The sequence below is a fragment of the Orycteropus afer genome, unplaced genomic scaffold (genome assembly GCF_000298275.1).
Source record: "Orycteropus afer afer isolate SDZICR_OR568_19922 unplaced genomic scaffold, OryAfe1.0 scaffold00016, whole genome shotgun sequence".
NCBI lineage: Eukaryota > Metazoa > Chordata > Mammalia > Tubulidentata > Orycteropodidae > Orycteropus > Orycteropus afer.
The window spans coordinates 20,603,272-20,629,976 of record NW_006921603.1 but is presented as its reverse complement, the minus strand read 5'-3'; the positions used below and the strand labels follow the sequence as shown (position 1 = coordinate 20,629,976).

At 40.2% G+C, this 26,705-nt stretch overlaps 1 protein-coding gene across 1 annotated transcript in view; it reads right to left on the bottom strand.

Annotated features, from left to right (window-relative positions):
- Positions 1–26,705, bottom strand: part of IL12RB2 (interleukin 12 receptor subunit beta 2) — a 97,002-nt gene that overhangs the window by 14,951 nt on the left and 55,346 nt on the right. The window contains exons 9-11 of the mRNA XM_007959344.2: positions 16,570–16,770; positions 7,093–7,191; positions 6,852–7,010 (exon numbers count right to left, since the gene is read on the bottom strand). Of these exons, the coding sequence (XP_007957535.1) occupies positions 6,852–7,010; positions 7,093–7,191; positions 16,570–16,770 (459 nt within the window). The remainder of the gene's footprint in view (positions 1–6,851; positions 7,011–7,092; positions 7,192–16,569; positions 16,771–26,705) is intronic.

Below are 26,705 nucleotides of genomic sequence, written 5' to 3'. Positions count from 1 at the left end.
GCCGGGTATATAATTCTTGGTTGAAAATTTTTATCTTTCAAGGTTTTATATATACCATCCCATTGCCTTCTTGCTTGCATGGTTTCTGCTGAGAGATCAGAGCTTATTCTTACTGGCTGTCCTTTGTAGGTAACTTTTTGGAAAACCCATTTTGCTGTTCTAAAATTGTCCTAATTCTTCAGTACTTAAAAACTTTAATAGGCCCTACACATTCTTAAAAAGGAGCTCTGATTGTACAGTGGTTAAGCCATTTGGCTGCTAACCAAAACGTCGGTGGTTCGAACCCACCAACCCCTCATTGGGAGAATGCTTGTCAGTCTGCATCTGTAAAGATTTACAGTCTTGAAAACCCTATGCAGGCAGTTTTACCCTGTCCTATAGGATTACTATGAGTCAGAATCAACTTGATGACAGTGGGTTTAGATATTCTTATTTATGGAGGCCCCACTCCATAGCACATTAGACAAATATAATTTTTCCTCTGGCAAAATCTTTTGAAGTCCTGGTGGTGCAGTGGTTAAAAGTGCTCAGCTGCCAACTGTAAGGTCGCAGTTTGAATCTATCAGCTGTTTTGCAGAAGAAAGATGTGATTGTAAAGATTTACAGCCTTAGAAACCCTATGGGGCAGTTCTATTCTGTCCTGTAGTTGGAATCAACTCCACAGCAGTGGGTTTGGTGGTTTTAAAAATCTTACGAAAGCATTTTTATCATTTTGCTTTTGCAATTATTGAGCTGCAGTAAACTTATTTCCTATGACTAATTTTTCATGCATTATCAGGAATAGTTGAAAATTTTTGGGAGGGGGAATGAAATGTACAAACTGTTTTCAATGTAGTGGCACTTTTCGGACAGTAAAAGTTTAGCAATTAATGAAACAGCCATTTAAATAACATTTATAAACTCTGATTTTGTACTTTTTGTCAACTCAGAGTACTCAGCTCTGGGGGCTTAATATGATGAATCTGTTCAGTTGACATGAAATCATTAAGAATCAGAGCAACAGTACTTAGATTGCATTCATTTTGGCAGATTTAACCGAGTTCCTTATGTTCTCACACCCCTGCAGTTCCTCAGCAGGAAAGAGTGTTTTTTGAGCAATGTGCTGAGGCTGTTTTTCTGCTGGAAGAAAACATGAGTGATAGTAGCCTTTAGTAAATAAGCAATCTTCTCCTCCAGTGATCTGTTGGGCGTGAGTTTCAGAATGACTTCTCAAATGCCAGAAAGGATTGTAAAAATCAAGGGCAGGACTTGGGCAGATCTACTCCTGAGCTGGGGACGAAAGTGAACATTAGCGCTCAGAACTTTGTGACTGAATATCGCACAATGGCTCACCAAGCCCAGGGAAAGTCAGGTGATGAACCTGTTCGTGGAATTTATTTCAACATTCACGATGATTTATTGAGCACCTACTCTGGGAGCTCTGGTGGCATAGTGCCTAAGGCATTTGACTGCTAACCAGAGGCTGGAGGTTGAAACCCACCAGCCACTCTTTGGAAGGAAGACTGGGCAATATACTTCCATAGAGATATCACCTTGGAAACCCAAGGAGAGATTGCTATGTGTCGAATCTACTTGACAGCAATGAGGTTTTTTTTTTTTTTTTTTTTGACTCTGGGCAAGGTATAAAGTATAGAAAAGAATAGAATGTACCTCAAAGAGTTCATGATTACAGGGGACCTTACCCTATCCTGTCTCAGATCTGGTACCCAACAAGATGGAGCCCATTAAGAATATCTCCACTCTATCCAAAGATGCTGTGGCCTGAGCAGATCATTTAATAGCTGTGAGCATCACAGCCATTTCTACATTTTATATCTTGTTGAAAAAAGTACCTTGTGGAAAATTCCCAAGCTTACTCCAGTGTGATGAAATTGCTTGCTCAGACTTAAAGCTATATATTGAGCTCAAAAAACCGTTTCCTTTAAGTCTTAAGGCAGGAGATTAAAAAATTAATTTTAGAGAGAACTTCTGCTCATCTCGCTGCAGCAAAACATCCGTGAGCATCAGGGAGTCAGCTGTCCAACTGCATATGACATCCTTAGCTGTGGGAGTGAATTGGGTATCAGAACAGGAAAGGGATCTGTAGGGTTTTGCTGGGTTGAAAAGTTTACATACACACACACACACACACACACACACAGAGGTATATTTAACAGAAACTCTCTATGGGGGTGCAGTGAGGAGGAGGATGGTGTCTGTTTGATTGGCAACATAGAGTGAGCTGAGTAAAGAGAGAAGAAGTCAAACAGGAAAAACTGGTCCTGCTGCCTCCGTCTGGCTTTTGATCTCTGGCAGAGATGAAGAGGTCCATCCAATCCTTGGCAGTCTGAAACTTTCAGCTCAGGGTGGTTAAATGACAAAGGCACCAGTTTAGGAAGACGTGATAGTTGCCAATCCTCTAAAAGGTTGCTGAGAGAAAAGTAGAGTGATGTCAGGGAAAATTGCTGCATTGTTACTGGAACTGAGTTTTTACATTATCAATCTCCATTGGCTTGACCAAGTGTGGCAGTATTCAAAAACAAACCAAAATGAAAAACCAGTTGTGGTCAAGTAGACTCTGATTCATGGTGACCCCATGTGTGTCAGAGTAGAACGGTGCTCCATAGAGTTTCCAATAGCTAATTTTTGGGGAAGTAGATCACCAAAGGGGATTTCTGGTGGTGTAGTGCCTAAGGCATTTGACTGCTAATCAGAAAGCTGGTGGTTCAAATTCACCAGCCACTCCTCAGAAGGAAGATTGGACAATCTACTTCCGTAGTGATACTGCCTTAGAAACCCAAGGAGGGGTTGCTATGAGTCAGAGATGACTAGACAGCACATAACAACGACAGATCACTAAGTCTTTCTTCCAAGGTGTTTCTGGGTGGACTTGAACTTCTAACTTTTCAGTTAGCAGCTGAGCACCTTCACCATTTACACAACTCATGGACTTTGTGGTGTTCATCCATTTGTTATACATCTGCCACGTGCCTGGCCCTATTATAGGTACAGTGGAGACAATGGTGAGCAAAGTTGCCATGGCTTCTGCCCTCATGATGCTTAGAGTCTATTGGAGAACACAACTAAATAGTAATGAAGTATAATGTGTGCTCTAGGAGAGACATCCATGGAAGCAGCAGTCAAGAAATCAGACGTCATATTGCACTGGGCAAATCTGCTGCAAAAGATGACTTCTTAAAGAGCAAAGATGTCACTTTGAAGAGTAACGTGTGCCTAATCCAAACCATGGTATTTTTTCAATAACCTCATATGCATGTGAAAGCTGGACAATGAATAAGGAAGACTGAAGAAGAATTGATGTCTTTGCATTGTGGTGTTGGCAACGAATATTGACCATACCGTGAACTGCCATATTTGTACCCATTCCAAAGAAAGGTGAACCCACAGAATGTGGAAATTATCAAACAATATCATTAATATTGCATGCAAGTAAAATCTTGCTGAAGATAATTCAAAAACAGTTGCAGCAGTCTATTGACAGAGAACTTTCAGAAATGCAAGTTGAATTCAGAAGAGGATGTGGAATGAGGAATATAATTGCTGATGTCAGATGGATCTTGGTTCAAAGCAAAGAAAGCCAGAAAGATCTTTACTTGTGATTTATTGACTATGCAAAACCATTCAGTTATGTGGATCATAACAAATTATGGATAACATTGAGAAGAATGGAAATTCCAGAACACTTAATTGTACTCATCAGGAACCTGTACACAGACCAGGAGGCTGTTGTTCGAACAGAACAAGGGGACACTGCATGGTTTAAAATCAAGAAGGATTGTATCCTTTCACCATACTTATTCAATCTGTTTGCTGAGAAAATAATCTGAGATGCTGGACTACATTAAGAACATGGTGTCAGGATTGGAGGAAAAATCATTAACAACCTGTGATACGCTGATGACACAACTTTGCTTGCTGAAAGTGAGGATGACTTAAAGCACTTACTAATGAAGATTGAAGAATACAGTCTGCAATATGGATTACATCTCAATATAAAGGAAACAAAAATCCTCACAACTGGACCTATGAGCAGCATCATGATAAATGGAGAAAGATTGAAGTTGTCAAAGACTTCATATTGCTTACTTCTACAATCAATGTCAATGGAAGTAGCAGTCAGGTAATCAGATGACGTATAGCACTGGGCAAATCACCTGCAAAGGACCTCTTTCAAGTGCTGAAGAGCAAAGATGTCTCCTTGAGGTCTAAGGTGCGCCTGACACAAGCTGTGGTATTTTCTGTTGCCTCATATGCATGTGAGAGCTGGACAATGAATAAAGACGAATGAAGAAGAGTTGATGCTTTTGAGTTGTGGTGCTGGCGAAGAATGCTGAAAGTACCAGGGACTGCTAAAAGAACTAATAAATCTGTCCTAAAAGTGCAGCCGCAATGTTCCTTGAAAGTGAGAATGGCCAGACTTCGTCTCACCTACTTTGGTCATGTTGTCAGAAGGGACCATTCCCTGGAGAAGGATGTTAAGCTTGGTAAGGTGGAGCATTGACAAAAGAGGGGAAGGGCCTCAACAAGATGGATTGACACAGTGGCTGTGGCGATGGGCTCAAGTATAGCAAGGATCGTGGAGCTGGTGTGGGACCAGGCAGTGTTTCGTTCTCCTGTGCATAGGGTTGCTATGAGTCAGAGATGATTCTAGGGCATCTAACAACAACAACAGCTAAAAGAACGAACAAATCCATCCTGGAAGAAGTGCAGCCAGAATGTCCCTTAGAAGGGAGAATGGCCAGACTTCATCCCACCTACTCTGAACATGTTATCAGGAGGGACCATTCCCTGGAGAAGGATATCATGCTTGTTAAATACAGGGTCAGCAGAAAAGAGGAAGACTCTCAACAAGATGAATTGACACGGTGGTTGCAATGATGGGCTCAAGTATAAGAAGGATTGTGAAGATGGCACAGGATAGGGCAGTGCTGTACATGAGGTCATTATGAGTCAGTATTGACTTGACAGCACCTAACAATCATATGCAGTATTATTATTATTACTTTCTGGAAGAACACATGCAGAACTGCTAAAGGTAGTTAGCTTTTAGGAGAATGGGCCTCAGTGTGGAGGAAGGAAGATTTTTGTAATATAACCTTGTGAATTATTTGAATTTTTTAATCATGTGCAAGTACTGTATAAATTTCCCAGGTGTGGTAGTTAAGGTTATGTGTCAACTTGGCTGGGCATGGTTTTGAGTGGCTAGGCAGCTGGATATAGTGATTCCCCATAATGAGACTAATAATCAACACCAACGTGGAATGTGCTGTGAGCAGCTGGAGCTACCTTAGGGATCTAAGGTGGTCTGCTTCCAGTATATAAGAAGACACTTTGAGAAAAGTCTCTGAGCTTTTTGGTACATCTGGATCCTGCATTTGGCCGAGTCTTCATCTCGGTGGGCTGACAGATTGTCTGCCGATCTTGAGACTGTTTCTGGACTTGAACTAGTGGTCTGCCACAGTGCTTGATCTTGGGACTGTGCCATTTTACTTGTTGATCTTGGGTTTGTCAGCCTCAGCAGCCAGCAGCTGCCTGAGTTAAGAGAAGCTTCCAGCTTCAGGGGGCCGGGACAAAGCAGTAGAGCTGAAGACCAATTTGAGGAGCTTTCACCCAGCCCCTAGAGCTGGCACTTTGAACGTGGACTTCTAGCCTCCTAAACTGTAAGACAATAAACTCCTATTTGATAAAGCCATGCATTTGTGGTATTTCTGTTACAGCAGCACTAGAGGATCAAAACACCAGGTAAAAATCCCTCCAGTAGGCAGCTCTCTGCATCTACATCTCAGAGTGGCTGTGTTATATTCTTCTTGAACGTAACAGCTCTCAAAGGAATAAAAATATTGCTTCTTTATGATAACTGTCCCTGAAAAGAATGTCAGCTGCTTACATAGCAAAGAGGTTAAACTGTGGGGTTGGGGGTAGGGTCAGGGGAGGGAATGAAACTCTCAATAAATCAAATGTGGACCATCAGATCTGGCAAATGACTTGGACCTGCTACACAAATGAGTGAGCCATGAAATCTTTTGAGATAATGCTCCAGTCAGAATTTATTTTAATTGCTTTAGTCTTAGGCATATAGAGTCATAATGGGTCATAATACAACATATAGATTATATGTTGTATTTTATCATTTTAGGGAGAAAATAATATGCTATGATGGCATTTACAAATATGGGAATTTAAAAGTTCTCCAAATGCATTACTTGTGAACTTCCATGGTCTGTGTAGTGTTGAAGTAACTGTTGTTTTTGAAACATTGTCTCCCCGTTTAACTAAGCAACTTGAGAGCCGAACCCGTATTTTCCACTTCAAGATCCTTAGCAATCTATTTGGCATGTAACATGTATTCAGTAACTCTGTGTGTGTGTAAATTTGTTGTTGTTCAAGTTGGTCTCTGACTCAGTGGAAGAAATGTAGCCTGGGCCATCCCCCGGATCAGCTGTAGCTTAGACTGCTGTGAGCCATATGGTTTTCATAGACTGAGTTTTCAGACATAGATCACCAGGCCTTTCTTCCTAGCCATCTTAGTCTGGAAGCTCTGCTGAAATCTGTTCACAGTCATAGCAACAAAAAAGCCTCCATGAAAGATGGTTGGGGGCTGTGTATGAGGTACACTGCTGGGAATAGAAGCCTGGTCTGAATTCTACCACTGAGCCAATGATGTTTAATTGTGTGTATTTAGATGTCTTTTGTTTTTTCCACTCAATTAATTCCATAAATACTGATTGGGCACCTACTAAGCACCAGGCATGGTACTAGCACTTGTATATGGATGTGCACATGCACATGCTTGTGTGTTTTCCAGACATCTAAGCAAGAAAGGCCCCACTGCATTTGGTTCTCACACATACCACAGAGCCGAGGCTGGGAGTCAGAGTCCTGTTCCTTCCAGTAGATCCTGTAATGCAGGATGCAGCCCATTTGCTCCTGGGCTGGAATTTGGTTCCATGAAATTAAAACCCTTCCCTTTTCCTCTGTGATGGCATTAATACTGGGGCCATTCAGGGGTGCTGTGTAGAACACAGAAGGTTTTTATCACCCTCCAAATCCAAATCATTAAAGCAAAATTTGGCAAATGGTCCCAAGACTCACCTTTGTCTTTAGAGTTGCCCCGAACAGAGCTGCATCCTGCCTGGTGAGCAGACAGTGCATACACGCTGATTTCATAACAGATGTAGGGTTTTATGTTCTCTGCAAGAAAAGGGACTTCTTATAACAGATGTGGCATTATTAGTGATTCACTAAAGGCAGCCATTTTATTGTCTGATATAGACTCCTTGATGGTGTGTCTTGCCTTTCCTTTGTTAGGAGATGGTTTGAGTATAGTCCGGACCAAGGGTGAAGGGATGACCTAAGTTACAAGTTCTCAGTATCTTATTTACCATGGTGCTGGCTTCTAGAAGTACTTCCAACTTCCAAGTATGAAGAAAAAAAAAAGACAAACCTGTTTCTAATATAAACAAACAAGGTCATTATAATTGTGAAAGAGACAAAAGGTATTCAAGTTCCAACAGGGATTTCAATATAATCACACAGACACGTGTGCACTTAGGAAACATAACTTGCCTTCAAGAAGAAACAAAACAAAACAACTTTGACTTCTACAGGTAAATCATTTGCTGTTTACAGAAAAGTGAGGCTGTCATTTTGCAGGTGTAGAGGCTCTAATTTTGCAGGTGTAGAACCTGATCATCTAATTCCATACATGGTTATTGGGGTCTGACAGAGCAGCACCGGGTAACAAACTTGGGCAGAACTAACCAGGGCACTCTCACTGCAACCCAGCCCCCTGTTCCTCCCTTCCCTTCCCCACAACGTTCCAGTTAGAGCTCAGGTGCTTCACAGCCTAGTTCAGGAAGATACATAGGAAAGAATGCAACGGAACATCTGGTATATATTGGTTATTCTCTTTTTGATGGACTATTCTAGCTTTCTAAGAGCCACATTGTCATTTTCTTTTAGTTATAAAGCTTATTGGTCAGTCTGTCTTTCCTGGCAAGTGTCCTTATTTCCTTGAATCTCAAATTTCTACTTCCTGTGAAGAAAAGATTCCTCTCATAGATACTGCCCATGACATATCTTCCAAATGAAAATTTAAAGAAAGAAGAGAGAAGAGAACCTTTATCAAATAACTATGGAATTACATACTCAACACACATTATTGTTTAATACTTTTTAATAATAAATCTGGTCTCCTACATTGACAATTGTGGTAGTTAAAGTTGTATGTCAACTTGGTTGGGCCTGGTTGAGTGACTAGTGGTAGTTATTCCCCATGATGAGACTGGCAATCAACTCCATGATAGAATCTACCACAAGCAGCTGAGTAGCTGCTTTAGGGATGTGGTCAGCTTCCCATATATAGGCAGTAGCTTTGGGAATGGTCTCTAGCTTATGTACGCTTGGACCCTGAATGTAGTCGTGTCGTTGTTCAGCAGCCTGCCATGCTCTGCCAACCTTGGGACTTACAATGGGCTTGGATTAATGGCCTGCCATGTGATTTGGTAACACCGGGACTGTGCCATTTTATTTGTTGACTTGGGCTTGTTAGCCTCAGTAGCCAGTAGCTGCCTGAGTGAAGAGATGCCTCTAGCTTCAGTGGGCTGGGAGCAAGAGGCAGAGCTGAAGCCCAAGGTCGAGGGGCTTTCACACAGCCCCTAGAGCCTGGCACTTTGAATTTGGACTTAAAGCCTCCAAATTTTAAGAATAAACTCCTGTTTGTTAAGGCTATCCCATTTGTAGTATATTCTTGTCAGAGTGGTACTAGGTAACCAAAACAATAGTTGATGAGCGTTTAACATTTATTTCCTGGAAAGAACAATTTTAAGTCACAGAATAATTTACTAAATTGTGTTCTTTCTATGAAAATCCATGTTTCCTTAAATATTCCAACAACTAAATGGACATAAAGCTCAAACGTTCAACCAGTACTGTCAGAGGAGACCATGATGAGATAAAAACTCAAGACATGAATGGGTGACAATTGTACCAGATCCAATTTGTGTTTATGGACCAAGTGAGATGAAGGTAAGGACATAGTCAGCTCAATCCCATAATCCAAAGATTCATCATGGGTAACATCCAGACCCAGAAGCCCAAAGGACAGTGCAGAAAATGGAATTCCATTTCCTTTGCAATGGAAGTTCTGGTGATATAGTGCCTAAGGCATTTGACTGGTTCAAACCCATCAACCATTCTTTGGAAGAAAGATTGGGCAATCTACTTCCGTAGAGATCCTGCCTCGGAACCCAAGGAGGGGTTGCTGTGAGTTGGGATCGACTGTTTCTAGTGCCTGCCGGTCTCTAGTCCTGGAAGGCCAACTAGTCACAGTGCCATGTCAAGGCCTGGGAGTTCCAGATAAGCTCATTAGGCAAATGGTATCATTGCATTTTGCCAGGCAAAATATGAATTTCAGGGCAGAGGCCTTGGGAAATTCTGCATTAAGGGGCTATCAGCTTCTTCTTGTGAAGGGCCCACCCTTAGTGGAAGACGTAAGCATATAGATATACTACTTCAGACAAAGACCTTGTCTCCTACATTGTATTTAAGAACCATCTCTGCAGTGTAATAAATTACTTAGTATGGCTTTTCTACCCATAAGTCATTGTAAACTCAGTGGTGGAATGAGCAACTGAGGAGCTCCTGATTGTAAATGTTATCCACCTGGGTTATTTCTGTTGGGTGTAGCACACTGCAATGTTATGGGAGGTTCTCTCTCAGGTGCTTAGAGTTCTGATGCTATGATTGGCTAGTTTGGCCACTCTGCCAAGCTCAAAAGGAGGCCTCCTAGAGGCAGAACTCTCTCTGAGTGCTGGTTGAGGAAGACGTGCTGCCAAAAGAGACAGGTGCTCCTGAAAGAGACACGCATTGCTGCGTAAGACACTGAGGGACATGCACTGCTGGGAAAGAGACTGTGAGAGACTGTTGGCTGAGGGATGGTGGGCTGGAAGAGAGACTGAGTGGTTTTTTTTCCTGAACTTGAATTGTAGCCTGGTGCTTCCCTAATAAATCCCATAACCTGTGAGTTCTGTGTGGCCACTGCAGTGAATTATCGAACCCAGGAGAGAGGTGGTGGGTGCTTTGGGAGGAACGACTGGAGAAAGGGCTGGAGGGATGCAGCATGTCTGGCCTTGCAGGAATAGGCCTTGGGCTATTGGTGTTGATTCTGTCTTCCTCTTGTGGGGTTCTAGGAGGTCAGAATATGTGGCCTCCTTGTCCTTTTTGCAATCTCTTAGGTGGTTTTCCTGAAGCATGCTAATTTTACCTATTAAATGTAGGAGAAGGGAAACATGAAATGACAAATAACAAGAGGTAATTATAGAAGGTGCCCTGGTGGTGCAAATGCTTAAGCCCTTGGCTGCTAACCAAATGGGTGATGGTTTGAACCCACCCAGCAACACCACTGAGAAAGACTGGATATCTGTTTCTGTAAAAATTACAAGCAAGAAAATCCCCTAGAGAAGCACCAAGGGCAGAACTAACCAAGAAACTGTCACACATGGGGTCACTATGAGTTGAGTGTTGAAATCAACTTAACTTATTGTGACCTAATGTACAAACGCTGCCTGGTCCCATGCCATCCTCACAACTCTTTCTATGTTTGAGCCCATCCTATAGCCACATGTCAATCCATCTTGTTAAGGGTCTTTCCCTTCTTTGCTGACCTCCTTCTCCAGGGAATGGTCTCTTCTGACAACATGACCAAAGGAGGTGAGATGAAGTCTGGCCATTCTCCCTTCCAAGGAATATTCTGGCTGCACTTCATCCAGGACAGATTTGTTCATTCTCCTGGCAGATTATGGTGTTTTTGGTATTCTTCACCACTACCACAATTCAAAGGCCTCAACTCTTCTTTGTTGTTGTTGTTGTTGTTGTTATGTGCCGTCGAGTCAGCCCCGACTCATAGCGACCCCTCCTTGGGTTTCCAAGGCAGTATCACTACGGAAGTAGGATTGCCCAACCTTCCTTCTGAGGAGTGGCTGGTGGGTTTGAACCACCAGCCTTCTGGTTAGCAGTCAAGTGCTTTAGCCACTATGCTACCAGAGCTCCCCAACTCTTCTTTAGTCTTCCTTATTCATTGTCCAGTTTATGTACAGGTTTCTCATAAGAACAATTATGCGTTCTGGAATTCCTATTCTTTACAATGTTATCCGTAATTTGTCATGATCCACCTAGTCTAATGTCTTTGCATAGTCAATAATACACAGGTAGACATCTTTCAGGTATTCTTTGCTTTTAGTTAAGATCCATCTGACATCAGAATTTCCCTTAATCTATAACCTCTTCTGAATCTAGCTTGAATTTCTGGCAGTTCCCTGTGTATGTGGTATTGCAAATGTTTTTGAATTGTCTTCAGGAAACTCTTACCTGTGTGTAATACTAATGATTTTTTTCAATAATTTCTGCATTCTTTTGGATTACCTTTCTTTGGAATGAGCACAAATATGGATCTTTTCCAGTCACTTATCCTGGTAGCTGTTTCCAAATTTCTTGGCATAGATGAATTAGCACGTCCAGCACTGCATTCATTTGTTGAAAAATCTCAGTGAGTAATCTGTTAATTCCTGGAGCCATGTTTTTCACCAATGCCTTCAGTGCTGCTTGGACTACTTCCTTTGATACTATTTGTTCTTGATCATATGCTACCTCCTGAAATGGTTGAACACTGACCAATTTTTTTTTTTGGTACAGTGACTCTGTATTCCTTCGATCTTCTTTTGGTGCTTCCTGCATTGTCCAATATTTTCAGTCCTTCAATATAGCCACTCAAGGCTTGAACTTTTCCTTCAGTTCTTTCAGCCTGAGAAATGCCAAGCATGTTCTTCCCTTTTGATTTTCTAAGAGTCTTGCACATTTCATTATAATACTTTACTTTGTCTTCTTGAACTGCCCTTTGAAAACTTATGTTCAGATCTTCTACTTCATCATTTCTTCTATTCACTTTAGCTATTCTCTGTTCAAAGACACACTTCAGAGTCTCTTCTGACATCTCTTTTGGTCTTTTCTTCCTTTCCTGTCTTTTTAATGACTTTTTGCTTTCTTCATGTGTGCTTTCTTGTAGTCAAACACATATTTTTGGCCCTCATGGATTTGTTTGAATTTTCTTCAACTTCAACTTCCACTTTCATATGAGTAATTGATGGTCAGTAGTAAGCTATTGGCCTTATTCTGACTGATGATATTGAGCTTCTCCTTTGTTTCTTTCTACAGATGTAGTTAATCTGATTCCTGTGTATTACACTTGGTAAGGGCCATGTATATAGTTGCCATTTTTGTTGCTGAAAAAAGGTATTTTCAATGAATAAGTCATAAGTCATGCAAAATTCCTATCATGGGATCTCCAGAGTCATTTCTGTCACCAAGGCCATATTTTCCATGTAACAATGCTTCTTCTTTGTTTCCAACTTTCACATTCTAATCACCAGTAATTATCATGGCATCTTGGTTGCACACTTGGTCAATTTCAGCAGAACTTGGTAAAAATCCTCAATTTCTTCATCTTTGGCATTAGTGGTTGATGCATAAATTTGAATAATCATTGTATTAACTGATCTTCCTTGTCCGAAAAAACAAAAACTAAATTCACTGCTGTCGATTCGGATCCAATTCATAGTGACCTCTCCTTGGGTTTCTGAGGCAGTATCACTATGGAAGTAGATTGCCCAATCATCCTTCTGAGGAGTGGCTGGTGGGTTTGAACAACCAGGCTTCTGGTTAGCAGTCAAGTGCCTTAGGCACTACGCCACCAGAGCTCGTTAGGCATATGGATATTATCCTCTCACTTTGACGGCATAGATCTTGAAATGTTCTTCTGGATGATGAATGCAATGCAATTTCACTTCAATTTGTCATTCCGGGTATAGTAGACCATATGACTGTCTGATTCAAAATGACTAATAATCCCCCCTCCTGCCCACCCATTTCAGCTCACTAATGCCTAGAATATCAATCTTTATGTGTTCCATTTCAATTTTTACAACCGCCAATTTTCCTAGATTGATACTTTGTACATTCCAGATTCTAATTATTAATGGATGTATGCAGCTGTTTCTTCTTATTTTGAGTTGTGCCTCATCAGCAAATGAAGGTCCTGAAAGCTTTACTCCATCCATGTCATTAAGGTTGCCTCTACTTTGAGGAGACAGTTCCTCCCCAGTTGTATTTTGAGTGCCTCCCAACTTGAAGGGCTCATCTTCTGGCAATATATCAGACAGTGTTACACTGTTATTCGTAAGGTTTTCAGTGGCCAGTTTTTTCAGAAGTGGATGGCACTGTCCTTTTTCCCAGTCTGTCTTAGTCTGGAAGCTCTGCTGAAACTTATCCACCATGGGTGATCGCGCTGGTATTTGAAATATTGGTGGCATAACTTCCAGCCCCACAGCAACCACAAGCCACAATATGACAAGCTGACAGATGGGTGGTGGCTAGAATTTCTAGAAGAAAATAATTATAGGTACATATTATATAGTTTGGGCGCTCTGGTGACATAGTGCCTAAGGCATTTGACTGCTAACCAGAAGGCTGGTGGTTCAAACCCACCAGCCACTCCTCGGAAGGAAGACTGGGCAATCTATTTCTGTAGAGACACCACCTCAGAAACCCAAGGAGGGATCACTATGAGTCAGAATCAACTCGATGGCAGTGAGTTTGGTTTTGATTTTATCATATAGTTCACACTATCCCACAAGGATAAATCTTAGTATAGTTTATAATAAGCGTTTACAATTTCTGTAGCATTTTAGAGTTCAGCAAGTGCTTTTTTGATACACTGCTTCTTCTAATTTGATGGGTAGAATAAAGGAAAACAGGTTTGACTGCAGCAACTCCAGGGACAGAGAACACTCTGCCTTGAGAGGCAAACGATTATTTTAATAGAGACCACCAACACTTAGAAAGTTCTTTCTCAAATTAAGCTGAAATCTCTCCTCTTTCCATTTCCATGCAAGGGTCTTAATTTTTCTTTCTAGCACAACAGAGGATTTGTGCTTTCTCATACGTACCATCGAAAGCTAGCAACAGCCATCAAGACACCATACCCTTCCCCCATATAGAATTCTCTTCTACAGGCTAAATCGTTGTTAGAGAAGAAGTTCCAGAACCCTCAATGATTGTTCACCTTCTCTGGATGCATGCTAGCTAGTCTGAGGTAGTGCTTTCTTTAAGTATAGTGATTAAAACTGAACACAAGAGCCCACAACAATTGTTGATAGGAATGTAAAATGGACAACCATGATAGAATACATCTTGGTAGCTTCTCAAAAAGTTGAACACAGAACTACCATATGATCCAGCAGTCCCAACCCTAGGTATATATCCAGAAGAACTGAAGGAAGGAACATACAGAAACCTGTACACCAGTGTTCACTGTGGCACTTCTCACTATAATCAAAGGGTGGAAACAACTGAAATGTCCATCCACAGGGGAATGGATAAACAAAATGTGGTATATACACACAATGGAATACTACTCAGCCTTACAGAAATCTTTATGTATGCCACTATGAGGGTAAATCTGGAAAACATCATGCTGAGAGAAATAAGTCAGTCACAAAAGTACAAATTTGTATAAAACCACTTGTATGAAAAAAGTAAATATACAGAAATCAAAGATTATTATTGGTTACCAGGGGTGGGGGGAGTGCTAGGTGTCATAAATGGTTAAGCACTAGACTGCCAACTGTGTGAACCCACCAGAGGGGCCTTGGAAGATAGGCCTGTTGATATGCTTCCAAGAGGTCATAACCTCAAAAAACCCTAAGGAATGGATCCACCCTGCACACATGGGGCTACCCTGAGTTGGAATTGACTCAACAGCAACTAATAACAACAGGGTTGGAAGGGACAGTTTTTGTTTAGGGGGCGTTGAGTTTATATTAATGGTGGTGAAATGATTTGGAAGACAGGCAGAATGATTTTACAACTTGAAGAATGTCATGAATGTCACTGATTCGTACAAATAGAAATTTTCGAGATAGAGTATGTTTTGTGATGTATATTTTCACTACAGTTGAGAAGAAAAAAAAAACAACAAAACCCACTAGAAGTCTGAGCAACCCAGACTGTAAAAGGATGGGGTCATGTATTGTCATGCTGTGTATTCTGTTTATTTCATTTGTGCAAGTCTTGTCTCCTTAAAAAGGTTGTGTGCATCTTCCTGGACAGGTGTGATGATTGTCATGGGGTAATGAAATATTATGGGATTCAGAGTTTGGAAAGTTGAATACTCAATTCTTACTTCTGTCACATATAATAAAAATAATGTTGGGTTGTTGTTGTTATGTGCCATCAAGTTGGACCTGACTCATAGTGACCCCTCCTTGGGTTTCTGAGGCAGTATCACTACAGAAGTAGATTGCCCAACCTTCCTTCTGAAAATAATAGCTAAGTTAATTGAACATATAAAATATGTCAGGCACTCTTCAAAGCATTTTCCATGTATTAACTCTTTTAGTATTTACAGTGACCCAATGAAGTAGGTCATGTTATTATCACTGTTTTACAGATCAGGAAACTAAGGAACAGAGAAGTTAGTTGCCCTAGATTACACAACTAAGTAAGTGACAGAGCCTGGGCTCAAACCCAGGTAATCTTGTTCCAAAATCAGAACCATTAACCACTATGCTGAACTGTCCCTTGCTTAAAAATGACATTAAAGTTCTGTCCAATTCTTTCAATATATTTTCACCTGCTTCTCTTATTTGATTCTAATCATGAACAGACTAGGAAACAGGATCAGAGACACTAATCATTACAAAGGTCAAAGGTAATTCCGGATTTATTATCACACAAATAAATAGCAGAATTGGGAATGAAACTTAGATCTCCTAGTCTCCTCATCTGTGCAGTACACATAATAACTTCTACTGTATGTGGTTGTTTTGAGAATGAAATGTGCTTCCAGATGTCAAGGTGTCCAAAACACTGACTGGTTACCACTTAGCTCTCCACTTGATTATTTATTCATTTTATTGGTCACTGTGCTGTAGTTGTTGTTGGGTGTCACTAAATTGATTCTGACTTACAGTGATTTCATGTGACAGTACAACTTCCCCATAGGGTTTTCTAGGCTATAATCTTTACTGGAGCAGATCACCAGGTTTTCCTCCCACAGAGTCACTGGGTAGGTTCAAAATGCTACCTTTTTTGTTAGCAGCTGAGTGCTTAACTGTTGTGTCATCAGGGCTGCACTATGTGACCAAAACCCACTGCCATCAATTAATTAATTCTGACTCATAGGACCCCCATAGGCTTTCCCAGGCTGTAAATCTTTACGGAAGCAGAATGCCTCATCTTTCTGCCATGACTAACAGCTGAATGCCTTACAACAGCATCACCAGAGCTCCACTGTGCTAGGTGCATGGAAATTCCATACACACTAGATCTGTCAGACACCTAGTTGGCCTTCTCTGGCTGCAGTGGTGAATTCTAAGTTGCTGTCTTGATGGACTCTCTAGGTCATCCTATTCCCTCTTACCATGGAGACACTTGTCATTGAGGGCAGATTCAGCAGTAGCCCTAAACAAATGTGAGTTCAGTAATGCTCTGGAAAGAGGGTGAACAATTAGGTACCTGAAATCAAAGCAGACATGCTGTAGGAGGGTGTCCGTAGCCAGTTTAGAGGGTGCTTCTTACCACTCCCTGGATAGAGCTCCCGCCATTCCACCACGTACTCCTTGACAGCAGAGGCAGCGCTCCTGGGAGGCTCCCAAGTCACCATCATGTTGTTTATGCCCTCTGAGTGTGCAGAGACCTGGAGAGGAGCCAGCAACCCTTTATGGGGGAAAAGGGAATAAAATCACAGTGGGTAAAGATGCATGGAAAACTACAACTCATCCAAAGTTGAAGTTTTAGGAAGAAAAGATTTTTATTTTGTAAGGACTGCAGATTCACACATTTAAATTCAACCTACTTCTTGGTTCATGGCTGCTATAGGGGCAAAGAGGTGCTTTCTTCTGACCTCCTCTAACTACACAAGAGGAAGACAGAATCACCATCAGCAGCCCAAGACCTGTTCTTATGAGGCCAGACATGCCACCATCTCCAGCTCTCTTACTAACCTTGTCACCAACCATTCCTCCTGTGGCACCCTCCACCTTTCTGCTGGTTTGATAATTTGCTGCAGTGATCACACAGAACTCACAGCTGATGGGGTTTATTAGGGAAGCAACAGTCTGCAACTCAAGTTCAGGAACATGCTCAGTCTCTCTCAGCCAGCCATCTCTGTCAGCTGACCATTTCTCTCAGCCTCTCTCAGTACCACATCTCTCTCTCTCAAGCAATGCATCTTCTCTCATATCTCTCTCAGCAGTGCATCTCTCTCAGCAGTGCATTACTTTCAGTAGCACGTCCTTCTCAGTTGGCAGTCAGAGAGATTCCTTCTGCCTCTAGGAAGGCTCATTTTGAGCCTGACAGAGGGGCAAAACTAACCAATCCCAACATCAGAATTCTACACACCTGAGAGAGAGCTAACTTCCCAGAGATTACTTCATGCTGCTTCAACAGAAATATCCCAGGTAAATAACTTTAACAATCAGGTGCTCAGTTGCTCATGGCAAAGTGGGAGTTACAAAGACTATGGCTAGAAAAGCCAAACCATGTAATTTACTACACCATAATGGCAAACCAGCATCATCAACTTGTATAAGAACCCCATGTAGTGTTATTTTAAAAATGATTGTCCCCTTCATCTACCATTCCTCTTTCTAGTCCTATGTTTCCATAAAAGCCTGCTCTAGTGAATGTAATATGCATCCATCTAATCCATCTCCCACTGTTGCAGTGCAGGCAATTCCAACTCATGGTGACCCTGTGTGTGTTAGAGTACAACTATACTCCACTGGGTTTTCAGTGGTTGATTTTTTGGAAGTACATTGCCAGCCCTTTGTTTCAAGGTATCTCTGACTGGACTCAAATTTGGAGCTTTTTGGTTAGCAGCTGATTGAATTTACTACTTGTACCACTCCATTGTTTATTTAGGCACATATGTATCCTTGAAAATAAACATTGCTTTATGCTTGTGTTTTATTTTCATGAAACATATTGTGAATCTAATCTAATGCTTTTCCTCACTGTTTTTGTCCCACTCAACATTATGTTTCTGAGATCTACTCATCCTGCTGTTACATGCAGCTCATTTCTTCGAACTGCTGCCTGAACACTTTCCTTGTCCAGTCTCCAAGTTGGAGTGGTCTCCAAGTTCCTTCCAATTCCCTGATAACACCTCTGTGGCTATGTGAGAGTGTCTCTAGGGATATCAGCCCAGAATTGCTCACTTATAGAGTAAATGCACGTATTATTTCATTACCTACTGCCAGATTATTCTTGAAAATAGCCTTACAGTGACCCTCTGACAAGAAAAGTGTGACAGTTTTCATATCCCACTTGTTATTTTTTGACTTTCTAATTTTTGCCAATCTGACACTTGTAAAGTAGTATCTAACTGTGGTCTTATTTTTATCTTCTGATTTCTTATGAGGCTAAGCCTCTCTTCATGTATTACTAGACTTTTGGCTTTCCCTTCCTGTGATCTGCCTAACCATATACTTAGCTCATTTTTTTCTGTTGAGTTTCCTGTCTTCTCTCTGATTTGCAAAAGAGCCTTTTGAATTCTAGATATTAATCACTTCTCAGTTTTCAACGCTAAAAACATTTTACCGCAGTCAGTCAGTTCTCTGATAACTTTATGATGTTTGTTGCACATAAACAGTTACTTTAATATAGGTAGATGTATCCATAGTTCATGTATTTTGGATCTTGGGTATGGTATCCTTTCCCTTCCTGGCCTCACATGGCTATTCAGTCACATTTTCTCCTATTAACATGTAGTTTTGCTTTTCAGATTTGGGTTTTTAATCCAAATTCATTGGAAGGTTTTTTTTTTTTTTTTAAAGTAGTATGGGGAATGAATTAAACTATTAATTTTTCACACAGTGAGCCAATTTTCCCCAAACCATCCCTACATAGTCCCTCCATCCCCTTGTTCTGTGTATTTATGAGTGTTTCCGGAGTTGTCCTCCTCATTGAACACACTTGGCACTTTATCGAGCTTTGTAATGTCTGACTATTTGGTCAGCAATTTTCTTCCTCTTTTTGCTCTTCTTTTTTCAGAGTAATATTAGATATTCATGAACCTTTATTCGATATAACTTTTAGAATCACTTTGTCAGAGCCCCCAAATACTCCAGCAGATTTTTTTAATTAAAATTAAATGATAGTTCAATTTAGGGAGAATTGATAACTGTTATTACGTTGTTACAATGTTATTTTGCCCCATTCAAAATGCTGTTATTTATTTATTTATTGTTGTTTTTAATTACTCAGCTCTCCTTTGATATCTTTTAAAGGAGTTTTAAAAATTCCTCAAAGTTTTCATGCATTCTCTGTTAGGTTGATTTCTTAATTCCAAGACATTTTATTCTTTCTGTTTGCTATCTAAATGGGCTCTTATTTCTGACTACTTTTTTTTTTTTTTTTTTACTATTACTCTGTATATGTTGATCTTATTTCTGGTAAACTTGATAGTTGTAATGATTTATCTTTTAAATGGCCTTCTTGAATTTTCTATGTAAATAATATTAGCTGCAAATTTAACATATCTCCTCCCTCTAATCTTTGTATTAAACCTCTTACTGTCTTTTTTTAAAAAAAATCTTATTTCTAATTTTAAAGGGAATGTGGTACATGTTTTTGTTAGTCTTCCAAAAGTAAGAAGTTCTTTTTTATTTCTAGTTTTCAAAGTTTTGGTTTTTATAAAAAGTTTATAAAATTTTGCTAAGTTCTCTTTCTGCACCTGTTAAGAACATAGACTTTCTTTTTTCTCTTTTATTATTAATGTGATAAATTACATTGACATAAATAGGCATCAACCCTCTTTGATCATCCTGCACTATTTTAAGATGTTAATATTTTAACAAATTTAAATGATGTAGAATATTACAGATAAAGTCCTCCCCCCACTGGTGATATTTATTTTATGAACCAATCTATTATGTAGCTGAAAGATCACCTCTGGGAGTAATTTCCTTTCAAAGTTTACTCATTATCTCAGGGCAGTCAGCTCAGGGGCTCCTCTAGTCTCAACTGGTCCAATAAATCTTGACTTTTTAAGAATTTCGGTTTTGTTCTTCTTTTCTCTCCTATTTTATCAGGGTCCATCTATTATATCCCTGATTAGAATGATTGGTATTGGTAGCCAGGCACGATCTAGTTCTTCTGGTCTCAGGGTAGATGATACTGCAGTTCATGCAGGCTATTCATCCTGAGACAAATTACTTCTTTGAGTCTTTAATTTCCTTCTTTCTCTTTTGCTTCAGATGAGTAGAGACCGATAGTTGTATTCTGCACTAATTTTTAATACATGTATTGGATTCAAGTAGCTAATATTTTATTTAGGTTGTGTATCAATATTCTCAATATTAGCCCATATTTTTTTGTGTATAGTCCTTATCTGTTTTTAATATCAAAGTTAAATTAGTTCCACAAAGCAGCTTTCCTTATTTTCTATTTTCTGCAACAATCTGAATAACAGAAATTATCTATACCTTCAAAGTATGTTGTTGTTGTTATGTGCCATCAAGTCAGCCCTGACTCATAGTGACCCCTTCTTGGGTTTTCGAGGCAGTATCGCTGCAGAAGTAGGATTGCCCCACCTTCAGAGTATAGTGGTCAAAAACTCTGGGCCTGGAGCTTTTTCGGAGAGGGCAGTTGAGTATAAAGAAATTTTTGGTTCTTACTTCAATTTCTTTTACGGTTGTTCTTATAGTAAATTATCATTATTATTATTTTAAAAATAATCCAATGCTAATTTTGACATTTTATATTTTTTCCAAAATTTATTCATTTCATCTAAATTTTAAAGTTTATTGGGTAAAAATATATTCACTACCACCACCCTTTTTTGGTATTTGGTTTATTTGCATCGTCTTTTTTTTTTTCCTCCATTGGTCTGATCAGAGGTTTATCTATCTTATTAGGCTTATCAACAAACCAGCTTTAGATGTTATCAATCATCTCTATTTGGTTTTAAAAAAATTATTGTTATTGCCTATTTTATTGATTTCTGTCCTTGGCTTTATTATTTCCTTCTTTCTCTTTTCTCTGAGCTCATTACCTTTATTCCTCTTATTTTTATGTGATAGTTTTAAGCTGGATAAAAAATTCAAGGGTCTTTACTGTGTTCAATTTGAAGTTATTACACCACTTTGTATTACATTTATTAAAAGTTATTACATTTGCTTTGGTGGTGTTGATATAGCCCATGTACTTCTGGTTCTTGTTCCTTTGAAGGTTCTTTGCTTCTTCTTTATGAATGTTTTCAGAATTTTCCTCTTGGACTTTGAGGTTCTTAAATTTCACTATAAATTTTTTAAAAAATTATTATGTCCAGTTTACTACTCTCTGGGGCCTTTCAATCTGAGTTTCTTTAATTCTGCAATATTCCTGATCATTCATCTTCAGATATTTCTACCCTTCCATTTATTTTTTTCTCTTACCGAGACTTCTTTGAGATGGTGTTATCACTTCTATTTATATTCTTTGATTTAATTTGAACTTTTTTCATTTTTTAACTTCTTTTGTCTTTTTTAATACATTCTGGAAGATGAGTAGGGGTTGCTATGAGTCAGAATTGACTCAACGTCAAGAAGTTTGTTTGTTTTTTTGGTCTGGAAGAGTGTGTTCCCTAGTCTATCACTCACTAATTTAATCTTCAGATGAGTTTTTTCTGCTATTTAATCCATGGGCCAAATTCTTTATTTCAACAATATACTTTTAGTCCTGAATCTCTCTATTTGTGCTTCCTCACTACTATCTGTCTCTGTGTTTCTAGGGTCTTATCTCCTAAGGATATTTATTATTCTAACTCTCATTCTGGTTCTGTCTGTTGTGTTAATTCTGTTTCCTATGATATAGATTGTTTTGTTTGTTGTCTTTCTTTCTCAGTACTTGAGCTCCTCAGATTTCACCTGATTTTCTCCTTTGGGATCATAGTTTATTTTCTTGGATTGATCAGCAACCTTGGCCTTTATTTATTAATATTTTTATGGAGAGAGGAGTGAAGGCGTAGCTGTAGCCCATGCTTCACTGGGTAAGTTCAGGGCAGGGAAGAAGAACTTTTTTGGGGGTAAAGCTCCAGGACACAGTGCCTCTAGAAGTCCCAAGGTTCCCTGTGGGCATACCTCACACCCCCAGAACCTATCAGCACCTCTACTGCAAGCATTCTTCATGGGACAGAGAACTGCTATTCTCATTTGTAATTGCCAGGCCTGTTGGGCTATCCTACTTCCGTAGTGATACTGCCTCGGAAACCCAAAGAGGGGTCGCTATGAGTCGGGGCCGACTCAACGGCAAACAACAACAACATGTGGTGGTGGCAGGAGGAAAGGCTCTAGGGCCAGCCAGCTCACAGGTACTCTTACTTTTCAACTTTCCGCCCTAGTTGAATTCCAGGGCTTCCTTGAAGTTTTCTCTGTCTTGTTCTGCTGCTTCCAACTGCAGCAGTTGCAGTCATTTTCCTGCTTCTGCAGTAGAGGTTGCTGGGCAGTGATCAGCCCTGACAATGCAGGCAAGAGGAAAATGCATAACTAGAAAGTATTCCCTCAGCTCTCCCTGTTTCATGACCTGTCCCTGTCCAATCCTGGTACAGCAATCAATAACAACATTCCCCATTACACAGGGGCTCAGCCACCCACCTCCTTATCTCTCCTGCACCATTTTCAGGGCTTTGGTGGTAAGAGCCTGTAACCTGTGTATTGGCCATCTCGTCAGGATCTGGAATTCCCCAGTGGTGGTTTTTCCTTTATTTGGTTTTGTATCTGATGTTCCAGTTATAGTGTGGTATTACTTTGGGGAGTCAAATTTATTGATTCAGCAAATACTTAATGAGCACATAAGGTTTACAAGACCCTCTGCCGGGGGATGGGATATCACCCAAGAACTTTTTTAACCACTGCTCCTGCTTTCCCTGGAATTAGCTGAGTAAATCAACTTAGCATTGCCTACAGCCTCAGCCTCTGAGTCACCATGCTTGCCAAGAACAAGCTGGAATTTCCTCCCCTGTGATGTTTGTCAGGGCATGTTTTCCCCTTTAACACTTTGCTAACAAATCACCTTCTTCCTGTCACCTCCCCAAATTATTCCTTTAGCCTTAATCATTCAAATTTCCATCTCTATTTTCACTGAGAGCTTCTGTATAGGGTTAAGCAGTTTCATAGAATATTTGAAAAAAGTGTCCTCTTAAGAAATAGGTGGCTTGTTTTCAGTCCAGCTCTGCCACTAACTGTATATATGATTTTGGCTAAGTTACTTCACCTCTTGGGGGCCTCAGACTCTGACATCTGGTTGAGTCTCTGTTTATGATTATACTGGCTTCTGACCCTTCCCATAGTTCAAAAGCTCTTGAGCGCAGGAACTGGGTCTTTGAACTATCAAATACACTTTTTTGTTGACTAGTGGATTTAACACACATTCAAGTGTCATTATAAAGCAACAAAATTGTGCTTGTGTCTCTTGATACTCAATAACATGGCACCTGCATTTTACAATAAATGTATCCCTAGTCTCGAAATGGACAAAATTCTGCCTGTCAGAGCATTATTTTCCCTCCCAAGAAGGAAAGATATTTTTATGAATAGTGTGAACATACATTGAAAGAGAAAACCAAAAAAAAAAAAAAAAACTTCACTGCCATCAAGTCGACTCCGACTCATAACAACTCCCATTGGGTTTTCCAGGCTGTAAATCTTTATGGAAGTAGATTGCCCCATCTTCCTTCCACAGAGTGGCTAGTGGATTTGAACCACTGACCTCCCAGGTAGCAGCCAATTGCCTTATCCACTAAGCCATCAGAGAGGGAGACACAAAAATCATGGGACTCTATTCCTACAGATGTGAGACAAGTGCCTTCAAGGACAGAGACATACACCTTGCCAAGTTGTCCCCTTGGGATGCACAGCTACTTGTATTGGATGGTTGAAATGTAGTCTTAGGAGAGGCAATAGGCCCTTGAGATTCGAATATGCCAAGGACCCTGTTAGCTACAGCTCAGTTCTACAGAACTGTCTCAATGTTTTAACTCTCCACACCTCTGCATCAACCCTCATCCTTACTTACATCTGTCCCTTCTTAGAGGGAGAAATCTTCTTCTTCTCTCTTTTTGTTACTGGTTCCCATCATCTCCTATCTTTCCAAGGATTCCATTCCATCAATTATCATCTCCTTCATTTATCGTCATGCTCTCTCTTACCCTGGATCTGTCAATTTATAGGACCACTCAGCCTTCACTCAGAAAATACCAACTTGTCTCCATACTTTATTCAGATGTTACCTCGTGTCCAACCCCACTTTACAGCTTTTCTCTCTTTCTCAAGCTTCCTCTGCTTATCTCTAGCCTAAGATTTAGTATGTTGCGAGGTGCCGTGGAGTCACTTCTGACTCATAGCAAACTGACTCTTCTCAGAACTCATAGCATGCTGTTTCATACAACAGGATGAAACACTGCCCAGTCCTGCACTGTCCTCACAATCATGGCTCTGTTTCAGCCCATTGTTGCAGCCTCTATGCCAATCCATCTTGCTGAGGGTCTTCCCCTTTTTTGCTCACCCTCTACATTACCAAGCATGATGTCCTTCTCCAGGGAATAGTCCCTTCTGACAACCTGACCAAAGTACAAGAGGTGAAGTCTAGCCATTCTTGATGATGATGATGATGATGATGATGATGATTTGGGTACAGAGCAAATTCATTTTCCATACAAAGTTCATACACATTTTGTTTCATGACATTGACTGCAATCCCCATAATGTAATAGCTCTCTTTCCAGTTCCTTCCTGTGGTTATCTTTTCCCTGTGTCTTTTCCTTTGGATTCCTGCCCTCTGAGCTATGTCCCTGTGCAAATACTGCCCTTCTGATCTCCCACTGTTGATTGTTCTAAGGAATATACCTACCTGGTACAAATTCACCTTATGCACCTGTTTATTCTTTGGCTCTGGTAGCATAGTGCCTAAGGCACTTGACTGCTAACCAGAAGGCTGGCGGTTCAAACCCACCAGCCACTCCTCGGAAGGAAGGTGGGGCAATCTACTTCCATAGTGTTACTGCCTCAGAAACCCGAGGAGGGGACACTATGAGTTGGGTCCGACTCAACGGCACATAACAACAATAACAACATTGTTTGGCTGGAAGCCACAGGAGTGAGTTCAATTTCAGATCCAAAGGGTGACTATGGGCTATAGTCTCAGAAGTTTCACCAGTCTCTATCAGACCAGTAACCCTGGCCCTTTTTTTTTTTTTTTAATGATTTTGAGTTTTGTTCCACACTTCTCTCCCACTGTACCTGGGACCTCCTATTTTGATCCCTTTCTGAGTGGTTGACAGTGGTAGCCTGGCACCATCTAGTTCTGGTCTCACAGTCATATAGGATGAAGTTTGCATGGTCCACATGTTTTCATGTGTCTTTAGTTTTTTTTCATTCTTCTTTGCCTCAGATGACAAGAAACCAATTGTTGGACCTTAGATTGGAAGTCTGGCCATTCTTGCTTCTAAGGAGCATTGCAGCTGTACTTTTTCCAAGACAGATTTGTTCATTCTTCTGGCAGTCCATTGTATTTTCAATATTCTCTACCAACACCACAATTCAAATGCATGAATTCTTCTGCGGTCTTCCTTATTCATTGTCCTGCTTTCACATGCATATAATGTGATTGAAAATACTATGGCTTGCACTGGGCTTAGCTCAGTCCTCAAAGTGACAGCTTTGCTTTTTAACACTTTAAAGAGGTCTTTTGCAGCAGATGTGCACATTGCAATATGATTTCTTGACTGCAGAGCTTCCATAGGTGTTGATTATGGATCCAAGTAAAATGAAATCCTTGATAACTTCAAACTTTTCTCCATTTGTCATGTTATTGCTTATCAGTCCAACTGTGAGGATTTTTGTTTTCTTTATGTGGGTGTATAATACATATGGAACGTTGTAGTCTTTGATTTAATCTGTAAATATTTCAAATCCTCTTCACTTTCACCAAGCAAGATTGTGTCATCTGTATATCACAGGCTGTTGATCAGTCTTCCTCCAATTCCAATGTCCCGTTCTCCATATAGTCCAGCTTCTCAGATTATTTGCTCAGCATACAGACTGGATAAGTATGGTGGAAGGATGCAACCCTGACACACACTTTTCCTGATTTTAAACCATGTATCCTTCCCTTGTTCTGTTCAAAAGGCTGCCTTTTGGTCTATGTATAAGTTTCTGCATGAGGACAGTGAAGTGATCTGGAATTCATATTCTTTGCAATATTAATCATAATTTGTTATGATCCACACAATCAAATGCCTGTGCACAGTCAATAAACCACAGCTAAATATCTTTCTGGTAGTCTCTGCTTTCAGCCAAGATCCATCTGACATCTGCAGTGACATTCCTTGTTCCACATCCTCTTTCATCCACCTTAAATTTCTGCAGTTAGCTCACTGTTGAGGTACTGCTGCAATAGTTTTTTAATTATTTTCAGCAAAATTTTACTTGCATATGATTGGATCACCTGTCTTTGCAATGTAGACAAATATGGATCTCTTCCAGTTAGTTGGCCAGGTACTTGTCTTCCAAATTTCTTGGCATAGATGAATGAAAATTTCCAGTATTGTATCCATTTGTTGAAACATCTCAGCTGGTATTCCATCAATTCTTGGAGCCTTTTTTTTTTTTTTT